Below are 22065 nucleotides of genomic sequence, written 5' to 3'. Positions count from 1 at the left end.
TCATCCGTAACCACAATCGCACACGACATATAAATAAATCCTTGATCGTCTCCACAGACTTTCCGATAAAGCGAGTGCTAATCTGACGCAGATCGCTTTGTACTGCATGTGTAGAGTGGAAAACGCTAGCTGTGTGGGTTCACATGAATGCTCCCGCTATCGCCCTTCGGCTCCATGGCTGCGGCTTTATTATGGAGGAGACCTCTTTCCCCTAAACACCGGCGAATGGGAGAGACGGGAAAATCGTAATCTTGGAGATAAACAGACACCCGCCGCCCCCCCACCCCCGTCTATCAGCTATGACTGTCTTAACTGTTTTTTTATTCACCCAGGTGCTGGGATGGCAATTCATTTGTAGGAAATGTCTACATATTGCACTTTGCCTAGATGTCAGATTGTACGTGTCACCTACCCGCCACACACACACGCATGCGCACACACACACGCGCGTTGGTAAGTATATCTTTGTGGGGACTCTCCATTGATTTATATGGGGAAAACTCTAATCCCAACGTGACGACCTTGAACCCTACCCAGCCCTAATCTTAACCACAAGTAACCAAACAAAAACAAAACATTTTTAGTTTTTTGAGTTTTTTTGCTTTCACAGATCTTTGTGGGGACCTGAAAAATGGTCAAAATAACGTAAAAATAACAGGTTTTCATTACATTGTTAGGAACATTTGGTTCCCACAACGCAATATAAATATAACCCCCCCCCCCCCCCCCCCCCCCCACACACACACACCTCTTGCTAATCTCCCTGTTATGTCTCTGCAGTGACATTGTACTTCTCAGGTTTGTATGTGTCTGGGGAGCAGAGGACAGAAGTTCTGATATTTAACAGGCTCTGAGTTAAGGACAGCAGCATGGGAGATATTAAAGACAGCTACTGTTATGTTAAACCTGCTTTGGGACGCCTTCTGTTGTGGGGTTATAACATATGCCAAGGGGAAGCAACACATTTTACTCTCAAATTGCAGTGCAAATAAAACATAAAACATAAACCCAACAGTTGTCTCAGAATAAAGGAACCAGTGAAGGAACTTAGCTGCATTCGTTTTGAAACACAGCAAGAAGATGAACAGATATGAAATAACTGCCAATTTAATTTAATGTTTTATCAGTCAACTTAGTACTGGATTCCATGCTCCAAATGTCCATGTTAGTTAGCCTGCCTCTGTAATGTCCCATTGGCTGTCGAGTGCATCTCTCGTCAAAACCTCCAAACATACTCATACGTGGTGTTTTCATTTGACCTAAAAACAGTGATGCTTCACACAGCTAATCTAATGACTATTTTAATTCTGTTTTCTGCCTGTTATGCAGCCATATCATCATTTAAACATCATTTAAAGTGAAGTTGCAATGATACACAATGAAGTTTTTTCCCAGTGAGTGAAAATGTATACGATTAATACCACGATTAACACTGCAGATATATCCGAATCTTCAGACACTTGGAGTTCTTGGCAATTAACAATTATTTATTATTAGTGTTAACAGAATATTTGTCGCTTTGTGTTTGCATTCTTAGTGCAACACAAATATTTTCATTAGAAACACAAGGAGGACATTTTCAGCAATCTGCAGGCTTGGTAGATCTAATTTAGCCGTTGAGTTAGAAATACTAAAACCCTTTTGAACTGCGTGTATGATTGTAATATTATAAAGGAAACATAATGGTTATAATAAATGAAATTGTAGTCAGGATTTGGGGATTTTGTTACTGTGGCATGAACATTCATCTTTTTTTCATCATTCTAAGCCAGTGATCAGTAAATCATCACGATGAATTTTGAGGCAATGACACTTAAACCCAGACCTGTTGTGTGAGAGATGGGTCCATCGCTCATGTCACATTCCTTCGTAAAGTGGCCTTTGTTTGGAAAGGGGATCTCTTCTGTACACACACCGGCGTGTCGTGCCACTGTGGGATTCATTGACAGGTGAACAAGGCACAAGTAAGACCAGGTTTACAGATGAAATCCTTCAGATTTTCATTGTTGGCATTACATGGACTCTTTTAAGGTTTGCAGATGTTTGTTTTTTGAGCTTAAGGAGAACAATCAGGAGAAGAGAAGAGTGATTTCTCCCATGAAGGGACTTGATTGTGACTGATACACAGTCAAATGGTACAGAAGTACTCAAACTGCTCATGTCGGTGAATTCATATCTCCCATCAACGGGTTTCGCATGGTAAACTCTGCTGGTCGTTGGAAAAGTGAAATTCTGATTACTTTATTTTCTGTGCTCATTTTCCAGGAATTTCCACATTTTCTAAGTCGCTCGTCTCAGTTTACACATATAATTTACCTAGGTATATAAATAAAGAACGTAGGTTGACTGTTTTTTTCCCATGGAACAAGAACAGTACAAGGAGCCTGATTTGTTTTGTAGGTCATTTAATATGTGACAGCTCCTTGTTTAATCTTTTAAAAGCATAACTTTGGGGATGATTAGATCATGCCCGAGTTGGGTAAACCAACTCTTCTTTAAGATGCTGGGGGAAATTCGATTGTGGTTTCTTCCTCTGCTTGACAAGCCAACTAAACGTCAGGTCTGTTCACAGCTAACCACTTCGCCGCACGACAAAAGCAGTGTTGGATTTCGGGCTGAGAAGCAGGAACAACATGTGGGCCCTGGGTCCTGGTCTCTGTGGTGGAAGTGTGGTGGAGATACTGTTGCTGCTGTCAACTTGGTCCTCCCCATTGAGCTCTGTCGCATTTATGTAGACAAGGAAGGCAAAACCAGTGTAACCTTAGTCATCTGTTAAGAGGCGTTGTCAGTCTTTTTTTTTTTGTTGAATCAAGTAACCTCAGTATGTAGGAAATGACATTACAAACAAAAGTCATATGTGTAAAATAATATGCATCCACAAAGGAGGGTAGAGTAACTGTTTGTGAAGATGTTCTACTGGATTTCCATTTCCAGGGAAGAAATGAAGGGGTCAAAAATATACTCTTTAGCAGGAAAAGTTTATATTTCGATCCCTTTAACAGCAGAGAAGGTTTAGCCATGCCAATCTGTAACCATGAATAAATATGAAGACTGACTCAGATGATGAGAAGTTAATGTAGATTTGAGTAGTTCAATTTACTACAAATTAAGCTGTAATTCCCATGCAGAGTTGCTTGAAGATTACTTTCCTTGTTTCTGTCCATTGTCTAAACTATTTATCCAGTTGGCGGTAGTGAGGTTTATGGGTCAAATTTGCTAAAAACCTCCTAAATATTTGTAATGCATTTCAAGAGTTAACAGGATACTTATCTAAGTTTCATGCTGGCAGTGTATCCAAGAAGCACTGAGTGATTGAACCTGACAGCTGAAGTCTGAAGTCACATTTTTTGAAATCTAGTAAAATCCTCTCCCACCCTTTGCAAGAATTTTTTGGGTTCTTGTTCAATGCTTTATTAAAAAAAAACACATTCATTGACATTCCATGAAAGTTCAGTTTGAAAACCTTCAGGTAAAAATTAAAAAATCATATGGGATTTCCTCCTGTAGTGTCTTAGTTTGTGGTCAGAAGCAATTCAGTTTTGAGATTAATATTGAGGAAGGGAACAACAGCAGCACATTAGACCTTACAAAGATCTGCATTATGTGGAAATGTTTAACTTTTTTAAGTACTATCAACATAGAGGAATTCCTTAACTCGTCTCTTGTTTACACAGGTGTAACTCAAAGCACACCTTGCTCAGCTCTTCCCATGAGGAATGTCTGGGGAGCGATACCTCATCATCTGACACTTTCCGAGATGACAGTGAGGCAACCATGATAGAATCGTCAAGGCTTTTCACCTGGAAGGTTCCCCAATGTTACAGTTTTGATGCAGTAATTTAAATCCTTCAACTGTGTACCACTTAACAGCGTTTTACAGCCTCAGCTTATTTTTCACTTGCATTCTCAGTCATAAAAAAATAAGGCATTGGATTAAAGGTAAAATGCACAGAGCTGATTGGTGGAATCTCATTTATGTGAATTTAATATTTGTTCTTGAGAAATGTGGCAAGACTCGGAAGAATTTACCTTAATAAGGTGTAAATTAAGGTAGCAGATATTATGGATTTTTATACTTGTAAAAGCTGTTAGAGTTCATGACCCTAGAACTGGCAGATTTGGGGGAGAGTATGAATTATGCTAAGCACCCCGGTCTCTGTGTCTGAGGCTTGTGGGACTGAGGGGGTAGTCTGGCCCACATCAGAGAAGACAGAAGAACAGAGAAAGGAGAACGGTAAGGCTGAAGATTTTGGATCTCTGCAGAACAAACAAAAGCTATATCCCCAACCCAAATCAATGATTGGACAGGTTAATCGAAACTGTAATATCTTTTTTGAAGCACATCTTAAAATAGTCCCAACAACCCTGACAAGGATGGATGGTTAGATGATGGATGGACAGATGGATGGACAGATGGATGGATGTAAAATAACAGCTTTTCATTGCCAATGCTGACAAGCATCTTCTTCAGCCATCACATGACATATGGAGTTAGACTTTGTTCAGACTCTAGAATCCCTGTTAAGGTAAATAGCGAATAAAATAGCAGGAAATATATTTTTCAGGGGAAGTGCCTCCCCCCCCCCCCCTCCCGGGTCAATGTACACGAATGACTGGCAGCATCTGACAGCATGTCTTTGCAGTTTTGGCATCCTGAGGTGCACAAACAACCGACGGTCATGGTGGGAGGGTTGAGTGTGACTTGTGAAACTCCTGTCTGGACATCCTTCATCATGTTCTCCCCCAAAACCCCCTCCAGCGGGCTCCCTCATTTCATCCCTCCCAGTGAAGCAGCAAGCTCTCTTCGTCAGGAATTCCACATTCATGCTGCTGTGTCATATGCGACGAGGAAGAGAAACTCATCCAGGGTGATGGTGAAGCTAGCAGTCCACCTAAAGAAGGCCTGCCGGATAAGGGTGACTGCGAGTGACCTGCTGCCCTCTCAGTGTGTCATGATCTGCCTCCGTCATGTCCCCATATGGCCATCAGAGGTCACTGGCTATGTCATAATCACATAATTGTTCCCAGCCCTAATGTCTTAACCACCCACACTTTTCTTGAGTTTACTATTTGTGTTCAGTGTATACATGGGTCACGTTCAGCTTCGAACTCCTGACAGAGTTCCAGAACAGGCGAGCCGGGAAGCAGGCGAGTGGAGCCAAGCTTACAGGTTAAGGGGGTTTATTCAAGGCAGTGTGGCGATGAGCACCAAACAGAACATGACGTCACAGACAATACACTACTAACGTCAATGACAGATCTGACGGGACTGGACTCGGACGTGGACTAAATACACAGGACAGGTTGGAATTAACTAGACATAGGTGGGAACAATCAGGAGTCGACATGAGGTAATGAGGGGGCGTGGCACACACGAGGATCGTTCGGAGCTGAACGTGACAACGTGCCTGCTCTCACTGTGTTCTCCAGCTTGGTCATTGTCCCTGTTGTGGTTCACCCTACTTCTGTGTCATTGTTCCTTCCTGCTCACCGTTTACACCCGTCAAGGTTATTTTCTGGTTCCTTGTTTGTGAGCCCAATAAAGTCCTTGTCTGTTTGGTCATACACCCCCCTTCAGACGTGACACAGTGGGCCATCTTCCTGATGGTGTATAGGGTGTACGAGATCGGAACAATTAGTCTGTTTTAAATTATTTTTGTCTATATTGAGAGACCTTGGTAGCGCTGTTGCCTCGCATCTCTCAGATCAGGCTTCTATGCATTGAGAGTTGCATGTTCTCCCCATATCGCATTTTCTCTGAGTACTACAGTTTCCCTCCCCAGCCCAAAAAATGCTTAAGTATAATTGGATTTGGCATATTGCCCAATGGTGTAAGTGTGCCTGGTAATGGGTTGGTGCCCTGGCCTGGGTTGTTCCTTGGGCTCTGTATGACCCCCGGCCCATATTGGACAAGCAGTCAGAGAAAATGGATTGTAGGGAAATTCCCATGTATGTGACTGGAAAAACCTAAATTTTTATAGATAAGAATTCGTAATAAAATTTTCATTACATTACATTTCGTTGCAAAGACAGATGTATAACCATACATGTTGACCTTATCACCGCACTATGAATGTAGTATTGTGTGGATTCTGATATCAGCTATCGTGTTTTCCAACCAATGCATGTTAGCGATTGATAAAGTGAAGTGTATCTGTACTGTACGCAGTAAAGTATGACGTTCAGGCAGATAAGAAACAAGCAATGGCTCAGGTTAGGCAGGCTGTAGCGTTTGGGGCTTTGAACAAGCCCTCTCTGTAGGCCGGCCCAGGGTATAACACGGAAAAGTGTATGTAAGCAGCGCTCTCCGGTTTCTTGGCTATGCCGGCGTGCCGCTGGTGAGATGGTCTGGCGGGCTTGGAGCCAAGCAGGGCACGCTCCCTGACGCTGCCTGCACACGGACGCCACGGGCAAGGAAAGAAAGCTCCCCTCAGAGCTAAGTCCAGGCTGGGATTCGGGGTGGGGGGGGACAACTCCCCAGTCATGAAATCCGATGAGTTTCGGGAATGGGTCTGGCTGCAGATGACGGACTCGGCCTCCCCTCCGGAGAGTTCCAAACCAGCTGTAGGTCCCACACAAAGAAAAACACGGGCTAATTTGTTTCATATTAATTGGAGGGGCCCCCAAAACTCCCTGATCCTGTTTGACAGGCACACTGACACTAATGGCTGTTTGTTAAACAGAAAGCCCGCTTGTGTTTGTATCAAAGGCCCGGTTTTTCCACTTTACGTACCACACAGATAAGTCTTATTTCCTGCACTGGAGCTGCACACAAACTCACCCACAGAAAGTGACTAGTTCCTTCTTCAGATACATAAGAGTTACTTAGACAAGTTATTCCTTACCATAACATCCCCACAGTGATCGTTACATGCGGTTATTTAATATGTAATCGTCATGTTTTGGATATTTAAGGACAAACGAATGAAGTTCTCTGGATTCATAGAGCTTAGACCTTAAATTTACTAATTTAAAAAGAAAAACTGCAGAAATTCTTGTTGGTACAAGTTGGTTTCTATCGCTTGTAACAGAAAGCAGAGCAGCATACCTTGTAAAAAGTGAGACATGAGATTCGTTCTGACTGTGTTTCGTCTGTGATCCGGAGCCCGTTCACAGAGCGATGGAGTCCTGTATCTTCTCTCTCCCTGGAGACGACTCGGGCGCGGTCGGCCAGGTGATAGTATCAGAGAAACCTGGGGCTTGTGCTGTCGAAACAAGGCAGGGGGGGCAGACTGGCGAGAAATGCGGCAGGGGGGCACCGATGGGCCCGAGATAATGCCAGGGGCCGCGTGGCGTCACAGCCGACACGCAGGCTGACAATCGGGGGACGATCGAGTCGAGTGTCTCCTTGGTCACGCACCGTGGCTGCTCAGCCGGCACGACAGGAGGGACCACACTGGGCATACGGCCCCCACCTGGATGCTGGAGGAGCATAACTGTTTGGATCAGGGCAGATGGTGGACCCTCCTAACAGAGGTATGGGTCACCAAATGCAGATGTCATATCGGCATTAGTAATGCAGTCATATTTATGTGTTTAGCAGACACCTTTGTCTGAGGCACGGTGTAAATGAGCCTGGGGTCAGTTGGGGTTAAGATTGTTGCTTATGGGCCCAACAATGGTGTGATTATTCTGCAAGCCACACGACAGGATTTGAACCCACAACCTTCCGTTTTTTTTCTCCCTTTTTTTTTTTAACCATTCCTAGCCCAGTGAGTCACACACCATTCTGTCTATGCCACAACTCTCTAACCTCATGTCCTTGGTTAACAGTTTCAAAAAACATTTGGCTGGATGGACAAAAATGAATGTACTACCAAGTCTACAAAGTAAATAAGGTCCATGGAGATATGCAAGGTGTCTAAATATGTGTTCAATTACCCTGTCGCCACCTCTAATCCCGCCCCCACACCTACTGCATACTTAATAAAGGTTGCATTTATACTCATGATTGCACATGACTCATTACTGCTGTGTTTTCACTGGGATTTTTCCAAAAGTCCATGCTGGAGATGTGAGACCCTCGACCTGAATGAAGGTTAGTGACGACAATTCTGATGAAATGAACAGTTTTCTGCATGGAGCCTTCAGACCACCGGAAAGATGCCCAGTGAGCGCTACCTCCCACACCCACGCCAAGCAATGCCAGCTGAAAGACTGGTAACAGACACCGGAGAAAGTCAGTCAGCGAAAATCTGGATTTCCCTTACACTGGGCATGTGGACCTGTTATGTTAAAACATAAGCAATGAAGTCACTCACCTGAAAGGGAACGCCAAAGTAGAGTAAAAAACCCAGATTCATTTGTTTGCAATGCTGTAATTTTCCCTGCTGTTTTCTTGTGTACATGACAGTTTTAATTTTCTGCTGTGATTTTTGAAACAAACATTCTTGAATTAAATAGTGTTGTGATAAATTGCCTAGATTCATTTTTTTCCCTAACGAACTTAAGTGAATAAACTTAAATAGTGGCACTCTAGCCTCTAGCTTCGTGGGGGCCTGCTGGAATTGAAACTTCACCAAAAAAAAAAAATGGACTGAGACTGGGAAGAGCAGAGGTGTATCGCCGAAGGCAACCCGAGACCCAGAAGCAACGGCGAGTCCCAGTTCCACACCCCGGGCTCAGCCCAAAGCAAACACAGAGGAGATGCCGCCTAACCTGTGCCAGGAAGTCTGGGGGATTATCCCAGGTTCGATGGCTGCTCGCTACCGTGGTGTGAGGGCAGTTCAGGAGCTCCTGAGGGCAGGCCGGCTTGACAGGCCACCGAAAATAAACCAGCTGAGAAATTTTTTAAAAATAACAGCATAAGAAATATAAGTGCAGTTTCTTATGTGCTATAGTTCAACTCACTGGTGAAAGTCTTGTTATATCCTGAGCTAATGTCATTGCTTTTATTATTTTATTATTTTATTTATTTAGCAGGCACTTTTACACAAAGTGATGTACATTTTTTGACAAAATAGGGTGAGCATCTGGAGGTTAAAGGCCTTCGCTCACGGGCCTCACAAGAAAATCACGCCTGTGACCTGGAGAGCTCATCCAACAACCTTCAGATCAAAGGCACAGTCTCCTAATCCACTGAGACACATAGAAAACACACACGGCTTTAGAAACCAGCTGGTCTCTCCTCATAATTTATCAACCTGAGCTGGAGGGGGGGGGTGTGATTTTGTTGAGGCAGGTTTCAGTTTTAATGTGTTAATTCCCCCTGTGGATGGCCGAGGGTCCCAACAGAGGCCGAAGAATTACAGTCATCAGTGCCTTCATTTATGAGAAGGGCTCATTAAAGAAATTACTCACACTCAGCTAGAATTTTTCTGGAAATTCGTCGACATTTTCTGCTTAATTGTAGTCCTTGGAGTGCAGAATCAGTATGTCAAGGGGTAGTGAATGGGATCCAGTCCTGGCTGATGGGTACATGCTAACAAGCCAGAACTCCATTCACTGCTAATGACGGGTCCACTGTGCGTTTCCAGTTACTGTCGATGTGACTGAGGCCCTACAGATGAGCCGCAGGACCAGCCACAGTGCAAACTGTCTGCTTTTAACAAGTCAGTCTCTACCGGCCCAGATCACTGTTAAAAGAGGATTCATTTACTGACAGAATGGGCATGTTTACGCTTAAATAATTACATACTGTTGGCAGTAATGTAAAATATGATGTCAGTAGAAAAGAGAAAGGACAAAACCACTATGAAATATTCAACGATAGAAATTAATGCCCAGTATTTGAATGGTTGGACAGTATACATGATTAATTATTTATATTTGTTTATATTTCAGTCCATCGATTTTATTGTATTATATAAAAATATATAATCATATAATTCCTATAAATCCTGTAAACCTATAAGAAATAGTAGCACGATGGCATACAATTCCATTGTGCTGCTAAAAATTGTGCACTTAAAATTGGGGGTCAACCCCATAGATTTGGAATGCGTTAAAAACTCTAGAGAAGAACGGAATGATCAGCTGTTTTTTGTTTTTCACTGGATACTCTTCAGCGAGGCTGAGAAGGCCTCACAGTCTTTAAGGAATGCCATGGTTTACCTGGAGAGGCACTGAGGGGAAGTGACTTTTCCACCCATGGATTAATGAGGATTAACTTCCTGGATCTCTGTAGTGTGATATCATTTTACAGATGCATGATTGGTCCTTTTGAAAAGCGATTTACTGCGGCTATGCAAAAAAAGATCTGTTTAGTCCTGTGGTAAAACAACAGGATGTTTTAATGGAACAGAGTTTAGTTTCAGCGGATTCAGATTATAGGGTATGATTATAAATGTAGGCCTGCTGGTATTTTGGCTCACTCTGTAATTACCATGGTAAACCTAGAAAACAAGCAGTGAAAAAAAAACTAAATAAAATGTCACTATTAATTAGTGGTTTTACAAAAGAATGCATATATAAGTTGTAATTGGTGCGTGAGCCAGAAAGGGAAATTGATCCAATCAGGTCATTTGTTTCTTAAGGAAATTTTTAAGGAAAACTCTTTTTTGGTAACGCTTTACATTAACATCACCTTCGTAATGCATTCATTATGCATTCATAGAACATGAACTGCACCTTCATTATGTTTTCATAATGCATTCATAGAGCATTAACATATCCTCACAGCTTTAATATACATTACTAACAATTATAATTTGATAATAACAAACATTTTAATCATATAATCGTTATTATTAATGTATATTAAAGCTGTAAAAGTTTGTTCGGTTGTTAAAATATACATACGTGCTGCTTATGAATGCATAATGAATCCATTATGAAGGTGATGTTAATGTAAGCCATCACCTTTTTTAATAAGTGAATTCATTCCCTTTGTGTTGTGCTGTACGGTACCATAATACCAGTCATATAAAACGGGGCTCTGTTAAATTGTTGGCCCCGGTTCCTGATGCCCGCACCCACTCCACACTACAGGAATTTCTAAGGCCTGATGTCTGATGTGTTCAACTGTGTGTTTTTCGCGAATGATATGTACGGTAAGACCTCACTCAACATCGTTGATAATTTCTTAGAAACTTCGACTTTCAACGAAACAACATATAAAACCAGTTACACCCTGGGTTAATCCTCATCACTGGTGATTGGTTAAGGTATGTCTGAGTGACAGCCTGGCCATTTTCATCACAGAAGGTTACAGGAATTTTTATTTTACAATAATTTGTTTTTTTTCCCCGCATCAACATTATAACAAAACAATGTCGAACGAAATGACGTTGAACGAAACAACATTATTCAAGGACCTGCTTTATAAATTATTTTTTTCTGAAGGCCAAGAGTGAAACAGAACCTGTCATGTGACTGAGGCACGGGTGAGATGAATGAATGTTTTCGATTGGCCAGGCTCTGGGATGGCCACACCCCTGGGATGGCCACACCCTTTCCCCATCCCCACTGCCTGCATCGGTTCTACCCCATTTCTTTTATCCAATTTTGTCCCATAGAACAGGACCGGGCATTTGTGCGACAGGTCCTGTCCATGCTCCGGAATTCAGGCGCTCCTCTGCAGCGACGACATATGTTTGCTGCTCCTGGAATAAGAATTCATGTCAGGAAATCCCAGCTCGCTCAGCACGCTGTGGATTGCCCACTTTCGGCAGCTAAGCCACGGGTATTAGCTGTATCAGGGGCGGAGATGGATCCGCGTCAGTTCTGAGCAGAGGATGAAGGGGGGCAGCCCTGGGCCCCCGCCAGGGGAATGTGAATTATTCACAGTCAGCGATGGTGGTTTCACTGTTTTTGCCAGCTACTCTTCTCCAAGGTTGATTTTGTTCACCAGGTTTGGAACAATCCATTTTTTGACCTTCAGATGCATTTTTAACTTTCTATAATTGATCTGCGCTATTCGTAAGGATGTCCCTGTTTTCATAAAGCCTCTGAGATACATGCAAGCCACCTGTAAATGTGCACATGCCCACCGAATCAGTCGCTAACAAAACTAGCTGTTGCTTTAGAAGAGGTAGCTGGGTGCAGAGACATCTCCACCCTCCAGAATTCCTGCATTATGAATCAAAGAGAACAAAAATAGTGGCCCTACACTCAGTGAAGCAGCAAGATAATGGATGTGAATCAATTGCTTCTTACCAATGCTCACCAAGGGTGTTTTTATTTAAAAAAAACTTCATGACATGGTTTTGCACATCATATTTTAGCTCTTTGTGTTAAATTTAATGACTTCTCCTTTATTGAATGGATTTTAATCATCTTATGGAGCCCATGTGATTCGAGTTTCCATGGGATTCCATGGGATTCCATGGGATTCCATGGGATGCAAGAAATCTCCTTACCACATTGCAGCATCTTATATACCCGGTTGGATCCTGGCCTGTTCTTCCCGTCCCCCCAGCGAGCTGAAATGGCTGCCCGCAGTCACTCAAAGCACTTGTATTACCTCTCATCTGAGAAGCTACGTTTCTTCCAAGGTTTCATGCATCAGTCCGTCAAGGGTCTTGTGTTATGTTGGCCATTAGTTTTAACATTCATCATGCTTGACGCTGGCGGGATTCTGGATCGTTTGTCACGTAGCTAGTGTTCTGCTATCAATCCCAGAATGCCGTGAGAGTTCTGCGGCCTAGAACCTGAGGCTGAACAGAAGCCACCCTGACACGCTCCTCACGCTTGGGTTAATCAGGGCGATTAACTTGATTTATGACTACTCCTGAAAGTGAAAACACAACACATCAAGGGTCATGTTACAGCTAAATATTTTTTTGGAAAAAGCCATCGGCTCAGAGTCGTAACACATGCAATCAGGTCTGTATTCGGTCCTAAGTCTACAGAGAAAACATCGAAGTCTAACCTCCAGGGAAACAGGAACCGTGAGCGTGAGCCAGAGGGAAAAGAGTAATATTTACATGAAGGACCTCGCTAAAGCAGAGTACTGTTTACGCTCTGGTGTCATTAATCCCTGCAGAATTTGCCGTTCATAGTGGCTTCTTCTGCCATCAGTGCTGGATGGACTGTGTGGGCCATTTGTCTTGGTTTTCTATATATCTATATCATATAATTGCACTTTCCCAGTGTAATCGGAATAGTAGAAATGATATTTTGCATCTCAGCAATTCTGATGCATAGCTGAAGGCTGTAGGTCATGCTAATCTACTCCAAATAATTTCCTCTACGGTCTTCTCAAATTAGATGGGAGTGAAACCAGATATGTTTTAATAAGTTTTGGTCTTGTGGCATCAATCTCCTACCCAGAAGAGCGTGTAAAGACAGTGGCAATCTGTGAATTCAGCTTGGTTCATGGACTTGGGCGAGACCTCAGCATGTCTCTGCACGGTCACATGTTTGCGTGTTGTAGGCATTTATGCAAGAGGCACTTGATGATTTTTGCAGGAATGTATCTTTGCTTAGCTGTTGGCTTTAGAGCTGAATTTGTAGGATTTGCCCTGAGAGGCAAACCTTAATCATAAATATTAACCTGAACCAGGTAAACTAGTGAATAACATAACATAGGTAACATGAATCCAGTTTCCAAACTAAGATGGATATTGTAAGGTAGCTTAATGCTGAGCTGTGTAGCAGTATGGAAAATAACCACTGACGACTGAATTTAAATCTAGTAGCCATTTTTGTAGTCAATAATTTTAATAATCACACTGCCCTTAAAAACTGATCAGGTGTAGAAGATTATAAAAAGTACATTAAAATACATATATAGTCCACATTTACATATATATGTGAGCAAACAGAATCTATCACAGAATCTCTGACTTGGTGGTTCTGATGCCATCTCTGATCTGCTTGTTCTACAGCAAATGCAAACTCCTTCAATCAGGTTATAATCTGGTGCTTTTCATACTCTGTTCAGGCTTGTTTGGGTCTAAATGCACTGGATTTGCCCGGCGGCTGTATCTTCAGATCCCGGTTTGGCACTGGACTCCAGTGCTCCCATTCCAGGTCCATGTCTGCGGAAGTGAAAGAGGCAGCTTATTGGCGTCGGGGGGAATTTGTCATCCCAGACTCTCAGGTTATTTGCTGCTAGTTCACAGCACAATAGGAAGAGTCACCATTACTGTAAACTGACCCGTTACATCTATGCATCCATAAGCACCCATTTAGTATAGGACTGGATGGGTGGATGAAACCCAGAGTAACATGGGGATGGCATAAGAAAACTCCCCCCTTGACACATGAAGCCAGGCCAGGGGATGAAGGCTGTCGGAGCTGATGGTCTGCCCCCCCCCCCCCATTACCCTTTGAGAAAAAGGCCTCTAACCAGCTATCCGGCACAGGGTCACAGCCATGTGTGAATAACAAACTACACAAAGAATGCAAAACAGCTTAATCCGTTTTCACCGCAAAGGTAAAAAGAGGAATTAGGAGCCTCAAAACAAAAAGACAAGGATAATGTCAGAGTTCTTATTTATTTGTTATTTGTTTAATTTTTTTTCAGTCTTGGCCGGTCTCATGCCCTGTAACCACCTTGATAATACTCAAAATTTTAAAATTAATCTCAACATATTGGACGTATTGTGGAAAATCACCATAGCTTTCCCATTTGAAGTGGTTTCTCAAAATGGGGATTTTCTCTCTCTCTCTCTTTCTCTCTCTCTCTCTCACACACACATACACAGGTTTGTAATTATATCTTTGTGGGGACTCTCCATTCATTTCTATGGGGAAACTCTAATCCCAACATGACAACCTTAAACCCTACCCTGCCCTAACTGTTACCATAAGTAACCAAACAAAATATGAGACTTTTGGGAGTTTTAGTTTTTTGATTGCAGTCACAGTTATTTATAAAATTGAGTTTCAACTTGAGGGGACTGGAAAAATGTCCCCACAAGGTCAAAATAGCAGGTTTTTATCACATTGTTCCTCACAATCTAATATATACATGACCACACACACACACACACACAAACACAGGTTTGTAATTATATCTTTGTGGGGACATTTTTTTTTAAGGGGGAAAGCTCTAATCCCAACATGACGACCTTAACCCCTACCCAGCCCTGAAATACTTTGACTTTCGGCATTTTTACTGTTTTAATTGCATTCACAGATCTTTATGGGGACCTGAAAATGGTCCCCACAATGTAAAAAAAATAAATAAAATATGTTTTTATTAAATTGTGGGGGACATTTGGTCCCCCACAATGTAATATAAACATAATCCACACACACACATGTCTGTGCTTTGTGTTCATGCCGACCCTGTACTGAATAAGTGATTGCGATGGTGGTTAAGCCAGTCAGGGAACCTCTACACGGCCTCTGTATTTGGCTGCTCCCATGTCCCCAACCCCCTAAGTGGCTGAAGCTTCTCATATCATGTAAATCTCTCCCTGCCAGCCAGATGCACTGCTACTAATTTCTCTTGGCTTAGTGACTGTTATTTTTATTTTATGTTTTATATACTGTTACCACCTCCTAACATCAAAATTCTGTTTAACATGTGTAATCATTTTTGGCCTTATGACCAAGTATGTGCTACCACCAGTCGGTCTGAAGGAGGTGTCAATGAACAAACAAACTGGGTCTTAGGACCGGCCGTTGTACATACAGACCTGAATTTTACATCCAATAACTGAGTTCAGTATATCCAGAACAAAACGCCCCATTAGCAGAAGTGGCATTTAGATTTTGCTTGAGATGCCAAAGCTCTAATTAGCCGTGCAAACTAGGAATGTTGATGTTCATGATTTGGTTGCAGACCGTGGGTGGTCACATGGCCGGTGACCTCGTCGTTTACAGTGCTGGTATAGCAACAGCTAATGAATGGGAGCTAGAAATGCAGAGCTGATTAAAGTTTGGCCTGGAGGCGGCGGCCAAGCGGGAGAGAGCGGCAGAAACAGAATACGAGGAAAATGTTTCAGTGACACTTTGAGAACTGTGAAATTTCCACCTGTGGTTTCAAACTGGTTTTTGAATGTTCTCTTTTGGGAGCCTGTGTGCAAAAGCCTTGGGTGAACAAAACCGAGATCAGGTGATGACAGAGGGGATATCAGAGGCCAAATCTGTCAGTAAATATCTGCTGTTTTGACAGCAGAACTGGGCAAAGTGGAAAAAAATGAAAAGTAAAAGCCTGTTTATCATTCACTCCATTACAGTACACAAAAGCTTAAGAATAAACAAACGTCTTGCTGGGCCCCTCGGTACGAATGGCTGCAATAAAAATATGCATTTTTGTGTTTATTATTTTCCTTAAATGATATTTTTACAGAGGTTGACTAGGGTGTATGTACATGAATAGATGTGAGCAAACAAAAGATTAAATGACTTCAGGGGGTTAAATGACTGTATGTATGTACATTTCATTATTGAAAATCATATGCATTTCCCAAGTGAAAGGTATGCCACATAAGGAATCCTGGCTTTACTACTGCCAGATGTTTGTTTAGTTAACATCTTGGAGGGGGGGTCGGCGGAGGGAAGCAACAATACCTGTATTTTGATAACAGTGTATTTTTTTCCATTACATAAACAACCACAGTTGTTAGCAGCTGTAGGAGAGTCCAAATTCCCCACCCTGAATATGGAATTTTAGTGTCTGCTGAGAGCCTGACATCTGAGATGGAGGGAGATGTTGAACCTTTGACAGGATTTAGAAACAGCTAAATATGCGAATTGTCTAAAGCAGTGTTTCCCAATCCCGACCTTGGGGACCCACAGACGTGAACTGTCAGCGGGTCCACGAGGACCAGATTGGAAAACACTGATCTAAAGGTACAATGACTCTCCTTCACGATTTCCCCCCATAACTGCATCCCTCTTGCACTCAGAAAACACCCTGTGCTAGGTTTGGGGGTCACTGGGCCTGGAAGGTGACGTACGGTGGGCCCTCGTGTACTGCCAGGGATACCCTGGGCCAGGACTGTAACCGTATAGCCAGTGGAGCAGGCCAGGCCTGCCAGACAAGGCTGGGGGGGGGGCACATCAGGGGCCTGGCAGGAAGATCAAAGCCCGGCGTCAGGCCCTGATGCTAAACACTGCTGATATACCATGTAGGGAGGGTGGGCGATGTTCAGATTGCACCGAAATGTTAAGGTGGCGTCATGCTACGCACAAACCGCCGATGCAGACCCGCTCTGAACGAGATTCTGCAGTATCGTTATTATTTCATTCCACGCCGTCGCTATGATGGAGCAAGGAATTTAGCTAAAGCAGCTTTTCCCAACTCATTCCTTTTTGGAAAAACGTGGACTGTCTGGCAGGGAGCTGGGAGGGAGCAAAAATGTGGACTGACTGGCAGGGAGCTGGGAGGGAGCAAAAACGTGGACTGTCTGGCAGGGAGCTGGGAGGCAGCAAAAACGTGGACTGTCTGGCAGGGAGCTGGGAGGGAGCAAAAATGTGGACTGTCTGGCAGGGAGCTGGGAGGGAGCAAAAATGTGGACTGTCTGGGGGTCCCCGAGGAAATACTGAGCTAAAGCATTGATCTGGCCTTATTTTAAATATTCGGGAAATAAATGCCACTGAAACGGAGAATCTAATCCTAATGTATTCAGAGTTGGGGCCAATTTAGCTACTGGCCGAAGCTGTCACTGTCGCTCAGTGCCATTGGGCCATTTCAGCCGCCAAACCAAATGTTAATGAACCAGCTAATGAAGTGCATCTCTGAAGGATTGGACAATGCGCCTAATCAGAGCTCAGACCATCCTAACAATGGCTGGAATATGCATGTTATTCAGAGAGGTCAGAATACATTACATCACAGCCTGATGTTCCACAGACACCACAATTACTCAGAATTTAAAAAGGGATTTCCTCCTTTCAGCTGAGAAATAATTATACCCATCTTTTAGAGTAATTATCTCGCTTCACGTCTTTTGTCTGTGGCACTGGAAATGTTAATCTTAACGTTAACATTTCCAAAATCCTGTTCAGTATCATTGTGCCTGGCGTCAGAAGACTGGGGGGGGGGAGGGCTGGGCACCCATATGCCCAGGGGCCCCACGATAGCATCGTACTTCTTCGTTTGTGCGCAGTTATCGCCCATGTTGACGCCGCACGGTCCAGAGTTGTCAAAGCTATCTCACTGCCGGCGCACAATGGGCGCGGAAACAAAACAAAACAAACCAATGCGAGATACGGATCAGCAGGGGCCACAAACACACTCACCGCGGCTCCAGAACAGCCAGAGCCATAAAGAACAATGTTGCCAACGCGACGCTTTTGCCCATGGGAAGGGAAGCTTGCTGAGGGTACAAAGCTCAGGCCTCGTAAGGTCTGAGGGGAGATGGGGAAAGCAGCAGGTTACACACAGCGGTCAAACACCCCATGATCTTGAAGTAGCAAAAAGCAACAGAATCACAAGAATAATACTGTGACTGTAGGTGAGACAGTATCTATAAACCTGGATTTCTTAGGTTATATGAAAATCTGCTAAATAATTTGACTAATTTCTCATTTTACCTGCTTCTAATGAGCTTTAACCAACAAGTGATTACTTTACATTACCAATAACTGATTACTTTAAGAAGTTAATATTTTAATTGCAGAAGAAATGAAATAGGACTTTGATGTTGGATTTGTATTAAAAACTCTATATTTATAGCATGTTTTATTGTTTGTTAATGATAAGGAATAAAGGATACAAATAACTTACGTTAATAAAATTATACATTTGTTAAATGATATTTTATAAAGAGAAAACATACTGCATGAGTGTAAATATTGGTTAATAAAATATTTATCCCCTGGGTGCCAAATACAATATTACTACTGTATTGCAATATAATTAGATTAAATTAATGTTACAATGCTATCGGGTAAATAATTTTAGTCCAAACTATAATGCATTTTAAAATATTCACATACACTTTGAATCAATACTAAAAATAAATTTATTATTTATTCAGACTTACAAAACTTAGTATACTGCATTCTGATTGTTTTCAACAAGCCATAAATGTTTCATTTAAAAAAATATATAATTATACAAAATGACACTTTAGCTGTGAAGTTTTAGAAAGGGTTAGGAAAATACCATTTTTTTCTAGATTGTTGCCAATGTTTCAAAATACGCTTTTATGAAATATAACATATCTGTACAGTAGATGTGTTACAACTCAAAGTTTCATGTAACACAGAATTGTGTAACAAACCAACGAAATCCCTGGTGGCCCAATAGCACATAAATGTGATACGAACTGTGTTACATTCATTCTCAGGATCCCTCTCTAAATTCCCAGACCCAGGTATAACTGAATATCTATGTGGTCCCAGCTCAAAATCATTCACGCAAGCCTCAGCAACTCATGTGACGGGCGGGGGGTGTATTTTTTAGTTGTTCAACAGCGACTCCACTGAAAACGGCAACGCAGACGGGACGCTCTTTTTCCCAGGGTCCGTTTCGGACCAGTATTGGGCCTGTTTCTCTGAACTGGGCTTTGCTGCAAAGTGGCGGGACTCAGAAGATCCACAGGGCCGTGAGGAGAGAGAACCATCCTGGAAGAGCAGCTCTGGCCTGCGGGGCAGCCGGCTGGCGATGGGTTCGAGCGCGGCGGTGCCACCAAAGCCACTCACGTTGATTTTTGGCACCAAAGAGTCAGCATGCAGACCTTCGAGGCTGCTGAAATAACCCTGGCAGACAGGTGGCGCCGGCAGCTCGTCCTCTGTGCAGCACTCCCAGGTTTCCAGCAGCCCCAACTCCACCCCACCGGGCGCTAAGCTACACGGGGCGGCCGGCGGCTCGTAGCTGCTCCCCGTCGCCCGGGCTTTGAAGATCTCTTCTGGGTGACAGTGAACCTTCAGAAGCAGGGGGCTGTTTTTGTGCATGGGGAGGTAGGCCAGCGACAGAGGCTCAGCCAAGGGGCAGCACTGGACGGCAGGGGCTGGAGGAAACGTGGGGTGGAGGAATTTAAGGCCGGACAGCTCCTCCAACTCCCTCTGCTGTAACTCCCGCTCGAGCATGATGCCCTCCAGCTCTCTGTCAGCAAACGCTCGCCTTTTCCTCATGCGGTCGCTGAGAGATTGGTAGTGCATTCTCCTTGGCCAGGTGGGGTCCTCCAAAATAGGCTTATACCCTGGGGGGGGGGGGGGGGAGGCAATAAATATTATTGTTACATTTTGCATGTTACTGACTGGATGGTGCAAGGAAGAATTCCTATGCATGAATGCACAAAAGGCAAATAAAAAATCCCAAACTGAGTAGAAAACAATGTATTGTCTTTGTACGTGCACGTATACAAGTAAATCATATGTAATCCAGCAAATTATTAATAAAGGTAATTTTTCCATACATGGTAAAATTTTATACATGGTAATAAAAACCTTGCTGCTTTATATATAAGAAAGTTTGACTTGAATCAATAAAGTTTATCCTATTTTGAAATATCATGGAAATGGGAAATTGCTATTTTTCTACATTCCTAAGTAGCAAAAATTCTATTGTACTATGTGTTATGTACTTTGCATACGAGGTCTGTACTTCATTTTGGAACCTAAGTGGACTGTATGGGTAACACAATCTCTGGATGAATGAGTATAAATTATTTATATGTTACCTTGCAAAATACAAGCTGTTATTAAATACCTAGAGGGATTAAGAATTACCCCTTGTTGATTTTGCTTTACCTTGCAAAATGCTGTTTGCCAGAAAGCTGGGTCTTTGGTACCGATGATACGCTGATTTTCTAAATGACAGAGATGATCTGCCGTCTTTTTTCCCCTGTAAAAGAAGAAAATGTAAAGGCCACGACAACCGCATGGCGGATTTTCAAAGATGTAAGAGACAGAGATCCGCCTACGGATCTCAATAGTGCGTTATTTTACTAAAGAAAAGTTAGTTATTTTATTATCGATCGATCCAGCACTACTTTCTAAAACCAAAGTAATTCACTATAAAAAGCAGATATTAAAACTGAAAAAGTTTAAATACACGTGATAATGTGGCAACTGATGTTTAACACTGAAATAACGCATTTTTTAAATGGCAGTATGTCTTTTAGCATCTTCATCAACGAGAGTAATGTAGCAGTACAGCAACTACATAAATAAGTGCGTATAAATAAAGTTTTTTTTTTTTTTTTGCTTTACTATAATCTATAATTTATCGTCACAATTATTTATTTTATGAATTGAACAACATGAAAACATAACGGTGCGGAGCCACCAGCGGGGAATGGTGGTCTTACCTCGGTCGCCTGCTGCCTCCTCAGGGCGACCTGCGCGGCCATGACCCGCTGTCTCTCCACCACCAGCACGCAGTTGGCGCAGTGACAGTCGCGCCAGCGGCAGAAGCGCTTGTGGCCCTTGAGGCCCGATACGACGCCGTGATTCCGGCACCGGGCGCACTTGGGGCTGCGGCTCAGCCTCCGCGGCTGCTGCTCCGGCGCCGGGCTGCCTCCCTTCTCGCTGCCGCCGTCCAATTCCGGACGCACAGATCCGTCGATGCTCTCCACGTCAATGTCCTCCTCATTGCTCTCGGATTTGACCACATCAAGCTTCATTGAATTTAAGTCTAACGCTACAGTGCACATATATAGGCCTAAGTTCTGCTAACTTTATCCCCTCTCCCTGCTTTAAGACATCACACTGGCCCACGTTTAAAGACGCGATTAAGTTTCATGCTGTATTTAAGGCGCAAAGAACTTGCGCAAAAGCAGAGGGGGAGCACTTTTTTTGCTTTGGCAACAACTGTAAACTGAAAAAAGTCACGCTTTATGCAACCTCTCACTGACAAATCGCCGAAGTGTCCAGGATCAGAGACACCGCCGAGCCCATGGTGAGCTGCTGTACCAGGAATGACTCGGAATGCATAGATACAGGACATATACCGCCATCTGGCTGAAACGCTTCGTCTCCTATTTCAGCCAGATTCCCTGACGTCATAGTCCAGGGCTTCTGACTGAGGGAAAACCCCCTTCTGCCCCCCGCCCGAAGCGCCGTTCAGCTATGCAACCAGACTGACTCCCCCATGTCAATATAAATGGACTGTCAATTATAATTTTATTAATAACGGGTTCTTGGTGGCGTGCAGGTGGTCCGACAAAAATATGCTAGTTAGATAAACATAATGCCTACTTATTTAATTCGCATGTGTTTATACACGAGACAGTTTTCTTCAATGCTTCGTGCAAACCAACCTGTGAACCAGTGCTG

At 43.1% G+C, this 22065-nt stretch overlaps 1 protein-coding gene across 1 annotated transcript; it reads right to left on the bottom strand.

Annotated features, from left to right (window-relative positions):
- Window positions 1-18788: 18788 nt before the first annotated feature.
- Window positions 18789-21773, bottom strand: dmrt2b (doublesex and mab-3 related transcription factor 2b). The gene is made up of 3 exons (XM_023794438.2): window positions 21099-21773; window positions 20539-20632; window positions 18789-19988 (listed from the first exon to the last, which is right to left on the bottom strand). Exons 1-3 carry the CDS (start codon window positions 21441-21443, stop codon window positions 19246-19248), a joined length of 1182 nt encoding a protein of 393 aa, XP_023650206.2. The 5' UTR covers window positions 21444-21773; the 3' UTR covers window positions 18789-19245.
- Between the last annotated feature and the right edge of the window lie 292 nt (window positions 21774-22065).

This window comes from Paramormyrops kingsleyae, chromosome 15 (assembly GCF_048594095.1).
Source record: "Paramormyrops kingsleyae isolate MSU_618 chromosome 15, PKINGS_0.4, whole genome shotgun sequence".
Lineage (NCBI taxonomy): Eukaryota > Metazoa > Chordata > Actinopteri > Osteoglossiformes > Mormyridae > Paramormyrops > Paramormyrops kingsleyae.
Note: the sequence above shows the minus strand (reverse complement) of the source record. Positions and strands in the feature narration are given on the sequence as shown.

Bases quoted from the DNA above. Each gene is read 5' to 3' on its own strand.
- dmrt2b (XM_023794438.2), bottom strand. From the start codon at position 21,443: ATGTGCACTGTAGCGTTAGACTTAAATTCAATGAAGCTTGATGTGGTC. The intron at 20,633-21,098 runs GTAAGACCACCA...CTTCTTTTACAG, and splicing joins GGAGGCAGCAGGCGACCGAG to GGGAAAAAAGACGGCAGATC. The intron at 19,989-20,538 runs GTAAAGCAAAAT...CCCCCCCCCCAG, and splicing joins GGCAAACAGCATTTTGCAAG to GGTATAAGCCTATTTTGGAG.